Source organism: Bos taurus, chromosome 21, assembly GCF_002263795.3.
Source record: "Bos taurus isolate L1 Dominette 01449 registration number 42190680 breed Hereford chromosome 21, ARS-UCD2.0, whole genome shotgun sequence".
Lineage (NCBI taxonomy): Eukaryota > Metazoa > Chordata > Mammalia > Artiodactyla > Bovidae > Bos > Bos taurus.
In genome coordinates this window covers 7571941-7578601 of record NC_037348.1, presented here as the reverse complement: position 1 = coordinate 7578601, position 6661 = coordinate 7571941, and the positions used below count along the sequence as shown (strand labels likewise).

The 6661-nt window shown below is 49.2% G+C and overlaps 1 protein-coding gene across 10 annotated transcripts in view; it reads right to left on the bottom strand.

Moving 5' to 3' along the window:
* Window positions 1–1618: 1618 nt before the first annotated feature.
* TTC23 (tetratricopeptide repeat domain 23) overlaps window positions 1619–6661 on the bottom strand; it is a 160352-nt gene continuing 155309 nt past the window's right edge. For 8 of the 10 annotated variants that reach the window (XM_010816890.4, XM_024981831.2, XM_059879081.1 and 5 more), the window contains 2 exons: window positions 2942–3024; window positions 1619–2165 (listed from right to left, as the gene is read on the bottom strand). In XM_010816890.4, coding sequence (XP_010815192.1) covers window positions 2051–2165; window positions 2942–3024 — 198 coding nt within the window. In that variant the 3' untranslated portion in view covers window positions 1619–2050. 10 annotated transcript variants of the gene reach the window in all.

The following is a 6661-nucleotide window of genomic DNA, read 5'->3' as shown; positions in this document are numbered from 1 at the left end:
TAATGGACACTTACTTCTCACAGTTCTGGTGAGTGGGAACCCCAGATCACAGTGCTGGTGGAGTCAGTTCCTGATGGGTGTTGTCTTCTGGTTTGCAGATGGCTGCCCTGTTGTGCCCTCACAGGGTAGAAAGATCATTTTTCTTGTCTCTTCTTATAAGGGCACTAATCCCATTCTGGGCTTCCCTGGTGGCTCAGAGGGTAAAGCATCTGCCTACAGTGCAGGAGACTAGTGTTTGATCCCTGGGTTGGGAACATCCCCTGGAGAAGGCAATGGCAACCCACTCCAGTACTCTTGCCTGGAAAATCCTATGGACTGAGAGCCTGGTAGGCTACAGTCCATGGGGTCGCAAAGAGTTGGACACGACTGAGCGACTTCACTTCACTTCAATCCCATTCTGGGGGCTTGACCTTCATGTATTAATTACTTCGCAGAGGCTCCACTTTAAATACTTTCACACTGGTGTTGAGGGCCTCAACAAAGGAATTTTTGAGTTGCACAAACATTTTTGAGGCAGACTCCAGTGTGGTATGTACTTAAAATGCTTTCCCACCATACGCATCAAAGTCCATGTCTTCACCAAATAGGACAGTCAAGTGACCACATCTCACACCTTTGGATGTGGCCTTCGTCCCACAAGCCTGCCTGGGATGGGTGAGTGCCAGCAGGGTGGCCTCCAGTCAGCTGCCATGCTGTCAAGGACAAGGGGCCCCACCTCCCTCCACGCTGTCCCAGAACTTGGGTTCATCTCCCATGTCCGTTCTCACATGCTGCTCAGCACAAATGGAGGCAGACTGGTTTTGTGTTTCCTCCTGGGTGTCGGAGTGAGAGGGGACCATGGTGCAGCCTGCTGCCATCTCAGCGCCTGCCTGCAGCCCTGCTGGGCCACAGCCCAAGGGATGAGAGAGGAGCTGTGAAGGGACAGTGAGAAGTGGGGATAAAACCCCACTCCCACCGTCTGCATGCTCAACCTGGTCCCAGCTCTGGATCTCACCTGGGGAAAGGTGCTCAAAACGAGCCACTCCTGTTGTCAACTGACGCTGGCCTCCTGCCAGGGGACTGAAGACCACTGTGGACCTGAGTGCTCATCCAACCCCACCCTCCATACCCCAGCATGCTGAACCCAGAACCCAGTCAGGAGAGTAGGGGCCAAGGGCCGTCCACTCAAAACAGCGCTCCAGAGCTGCAGCCATGTTCCCCTGGCTGGAGTGGAGGCCGCAGGAAGCAGCAGCTGGGCGCCGGCAGTCCTCCGTGCCTGCCTCACTCGCGCCCGGCTCTCTCCTCTCTTACACCTGCCTCCCCCGACCTCTAGGCAAATTCAGGGCCATTTATCACCCACCCACTGTACCAGGCGCTTTCCTTCTGCTGTCATTCAACCAGCTCCACCGTGATGTGAGTCAGTGACTCGTGTCCCTGTCGGGTGGCACGTTCTAAGAGACGGGGACAGTGTCCCGTTTATCGTGCCCTCAGTTCTTAGCACCCCCTGGTGGTCCGCCTAATTCAGTGCGTGGTGGCCTGCACCAGGGAGGAGACGCTTCCTCGGGGCCCCTTCCTAGGCTCCCAGGAGCTCTGGGGCAGCTTCATTTCACAAACACATACTGATCGCAGCACTCCCAGGTTTCTGTTTATTAGCATTTTATTCTCAACCCCTATTACCTTCCTATAAGAATGAGCTCTTTGCCTACAATCTTCCTGCTCCAAATCTGACTCCAGACCCTGCACAGGGGGCAGTACACCAAATACACAATCAGATGGTGAAGGAGTGAAGCCTGCAGCCTCAGCAGTGCTGATGGTAACTCTTGTTGGCCAGAAGAAACCACTAAGGTAGCAGAAAGAAAAATGCTTTATAGAAGGGCAAGTCACCAGGAGGGGCGCCCACTGTCCACATGGGGCCCACGGGAGGTATGGGGTGGCTTTGCATTCGGAGCACACAGTCGGCCTGGAAACCCGAGCAGCGGCTGTCGAAGGCCCCGTTCCGGACGGAGAGATGTGTGGGGCACCCGGGGGGGTGCACCCGGGTGGGTGCACCTTAGGGGGCGGTGGGGCAGGCTCAGTCGGCGGCGCTGGGCCTGGTGCGCCCGGGCACGCTGTACGGCCGCCCGCCTGCGCAGAAGGCCGCCTTGGCTCCGGGGGACGGCCGCGGCCTCGCGGGCACCTCGGGGGCCCTGTGGACAAGCAGAGGGATCAGTGTGGTGGCCCCGGCCTCCGCGCGCCTGGGGCCGGCCTCGGTGGTGGTGAAGACCAGCCTGGCACTTGCTGAGCTGCACTTCACGAGGGAGCCCCAGGAGGGCAGGCAAAGGAGAGGGGGCTCCGCAGGAGTGGAAAACCCAGCGTTTCTCCTCCCATTTCTAATTCCCGCGGCCGTGCTCGCCAAGCGGACACAGTGGACCTTCAGTGACTCAAGGGGCCCGGCACTGCTGGCGGGGCCTGAGCGGCGCCCCCTGCCGGCCCGGCCCGCCTGCGGCGAGTCCCTGAGCTGGTGGCTCCCGAGACAGTGCCCCCTGCCGGCTGGGCCTGACACGGCGCCCCTGGCCAGCCGGTCCCGCCCGCGGCGCGTCCTGAAGCCGGAGGACCAGGCTCCGCGAGGTCCAGGCTGGAAGGCCGGCGCCCGGGTGAGGAGGTCAGAGCGCCCGCAGGCCGCGTAGGACCGTATGCCCTCGGCCTCCAGCAGGTGACATGACTAGCAGGCAGCCGGTCTGCAAGAGGATGAAACCCAGCCTGTGCTTCTGACATTCTCCGAGAGCTGATTTCTTCCTGATATCGGGCAAGAAGATATTTTACAATTGAGTGTTCAAAGGAACTGGGCTTGCATAGTTCATGAGTAATGGGATGACAGTCAGTAGACTGTCCTTTTCATGGAAAGTTCCACTGAACCTTACAGAACCAGCTTCCTCTGAGATTCTGACGGCAAAGTAAACAGTGTCCGGGGAGGTCAACTCACTTGGACAGGATGTCCATGGTCTGCTGGGTGGCCAGAGTCCTCTTGTCCTGGGGTCCGTATAAGAGGGTCTGGATCTGAAGACACTGCAGAGCACCAAGTGGTAATCGTGAAGTTATGAGAGTGTCACTGAGAGCATTTTTCAGGAAAATCAAGTCTCCCTTGAATGAGAGAAAGAATACCTCATTCACAGACCCCTGCTATGAAGGAGTTAGTGCATTCTCAAGGTTTCTCCCAGGAACAGTCTAACCTTTGTGGTACAGCAGAATCTAACACAACATTGTAAAGCAGCTATACTCCAATAACAAAATGGGGGGAGGGGGATTCTTTGAGGGATCTAGGCAACCAGTGCACAGTTTTAGTACTGTTTTATAGAACTCACTGTGACTGTTCTGTGCTGTGCTTAGTCCCTCAGTCATGTCCGACTCTCTGCGACCCCATGGACTGTAGCCCGCCAGGCTTCTCTGTCCATGGGGATTTTCCAGGCAAGAATACTGGAGTGGGTTGCCATGCCGTCCTCCAGGGGATCGTCCCAACCCCAGGGATTGAACCCAGGTCTCCTGCATTGCAGCAGATTCTTTACTGTCTGAGCCACCAGAGAAGCCCAAGAATCCTGGAGTGGGTAGCCTATCCCTTCTCCAGGGGATCTTCCTGACCCAGGAATCTAACCGGGGTCTCCTGCATTGCAGGTGGATTCTTTACCAGGGAGGCCCTACTGTGACTATCTGTATGCAAAACTATGTTTAAAAGTTGTATTTTTAGAAAATATAGGCAAGAACATTGCTATTGACCAGAGGAAGGGTTTCTAATTTTAAATGACCCTTGCTACAGCTCAAAAAAGCTTTTAAAATGTTTTTGCTTTTTTGTAAACAAATGCCTTATATGAGCTTTCTATATTCATTATACACAGCAATTTCTTAGAAGCTGATTTGTTTAGGAGTTAAATATTCAGCTGTATATTATCCAGGAGTGGCTTTGTCTTGATTTCTCCCTACTGTCCTGCTCAACAGAGATGAGAGTTGTGCCCAAAATGGTCAAAATAATATTGAAGAATGACATGGAGGGACTTGCTTTGCTGAATGTCAAGACCTTTTAAAAAACTGTAGTAATTAAGACAGTGGTTTTCATCCAGATAAATCAACAAAACATGGTGGAATCTAACACCTGATAGATGACAGAAGTGGCCCTGAAGAGTCCGTAAGGAAGAGCTGAACTAGTCAGTAAATGGAACTATGAAACCAGTGGGTTTTCCAAATTGAAGGAAATAGATCCCTACCCCATATCAAACAGAAAAATTAACTCCAGATAGTTTCGGGAACTAACTGTAAAATGAAAACCTGAAACTTACAGATGAAAATACTGAAGGATATTTTTTTATGATCTTGAGGTGGGGAGACAAGATCCAGACACACTAAAAGTAAAAGACTGATGAAATTTAACTACATTAAAATTCAAAACATCTGTGCTCCCAAATGTACCCTAGGCAAGGTACAGACAAACCAGACTGAGGGAAAATATTTGCACAAAACTGAACAAGGATTAACATTCAGAATACATAATGAACTCTTATAAGGTAATGAGAGAAAAAAGCTACTAATAGCAAAATGATCAAAAGATATAAACAGATTATTCAAAGAAGTTGAAAACAGACTGGCTGATAAACACAGCTAAGCTCACTAGTAACCAGTAATGCAAATGAGAACTTCAGTGAGATTACCTCTTCACCTAACAGATCTCAAAAATTATAGTCTGATGATAATACCAAGCTTTGTAAAAATATGAGGCAACAAGAATTCTTTTATATATTGACAGTGGGTACTAAAATTGGTATAACCAACTTTGGAATATTTTGTAGAATGATTTGGGACTATTTAGTAGTGGATAAGTAAATTGTAATATATGTATATTGTTTATAGATGACATCATACAAATTTTTGATGTATGAATCCACACAGATGAATCTCATGATTCTAGAGAGGAAAAAGCAAATTGCAGAGGATTGCATGTAATATGTGTGTGCATATTTGAATGTAAAACAAAACTATAGTAAAATAATAAAGGTGAAATGATATCTATTTCAGGATAGTAGTTATTTGGAAATGGAGTGGGGCATGGGCTTCAACCCTATGGGTCATGTTTTATTTCTTACACTGAACAGTAAACTCAGAAGTGCTTGTTATATTATTCACACTTTTTCTTATATCTGAAATATTTCATAATATATTTTTAAAAGGCTGAATTTCTTTTTACATGGTAATAGTTTGAGCAAAAAAAAAGTGTGAGGATTTGGGGACTCCATACTAAAGACTGTATTCATTCTTATGGGTCAATCAGAATTTTTTAGGTCTTTGAAAATTAAAATGCAGGAAACCAAAAGGCTTTGTTTTTATGAGCTGTGGAAAATAGCAAGCCCATCTGAAAGTTTGGTTCAATCTGAGCAATTGAGAATGTGGTTCTGGAATCTGAGAATACAGTTGTCTTTTGGAGGAAAGGAATATTATTAGATGAAAATATGGCAGGGCTTTTTAAATAACAGAAAACATTCCCTATTTCTTAGCTGAATTATATAACACCAAAATGGAGTACACATTTCCCTGTTATTCTATTTAGTATATAATCCAAATTCCATAAAGGCAAGGATCCCAGCTCTCCCGAGCAGCAAACCTCACATTTTCTCAGTCTGCACGGAGGCCCTGACCTGGGCTAGGCAACGTGCGCCTCATTTCCTGGGATTGAGCTGCTAAGTCGCTTGTCGTGTCTGAATCTGTGTGACCCCATAGATGGCAGCCCACCAGGCTCCCCTGTCCCTGGGATTCTCCAGGCAAGAACACTGGAGTGGGTTGCCATTTCCTTCTCCAATGCATGAAAGTGAAAAGGGAAAGTGAAGTCGCTCAGTCGTGTCCAACTCTTCGCGACCCCATGGACTGTAGCCCACCAGGCTCCTCCGTCCATAGGATTTTCCAGGCAAGAGTACTGGAGTGGAGCTAACCCTGCCTTAATTCACACAGAGATGGCTGTGACCTCGGAAACTTATGAACCTTGAGAAAGTTCTGTGTTGCTTTGAGGGGAAGGAGATGGGGACACGCTGTAAGCTCTTCCAGCTCTCCTCCCCTTTGACTCATGGCTACTGGACACCTGGGTACTTGCTACCGGGGCCCGCAGAGGAGGCTCACACAGGGACGGCGGTTGAGAAGCAAGAGCGTTCTCCCCCATCCGCGCGGGGCTCCAGGGCGAGCGCATCTCGCCAGACGGACTTCATTTCCTCCTACCTGGCTAGGGCTACCTTCACTCAGTGTAAAAGATCAGGGCGAATTTTAAGCCCCCTGCAAACGTCCGTGTTTACATATGTATGAGTGCCTCAGATGCAGCTCATTTTGAGACGGGCTGATGTTGACATGAATGTTAACTCATTCACTGAAACAGAATTTTACTGACACACCTTATAACAATTATATGAGAAAACCTGAAGTCTCAGGTCAGTCTGCCTTAAGAAGGGGCCTCCAAAATCTAAAACTCAGGAGGAATTTCCATTCTCCTTTGGTTATTGAGGTTTCTTCTCCCTGGCCTCCCATTCTCTAGGGAGGAATATACTATTGGCTGAATATTCACGATTCCTGGAAGAAGAACATGGCAACTGACAATACGGAGGCGGATTCTCACTGGTTCTACTAGCCACCTCTGTCCCAGAGCCTGTGGCTCATTTTCCCTGGGGTGTTGTGTAGA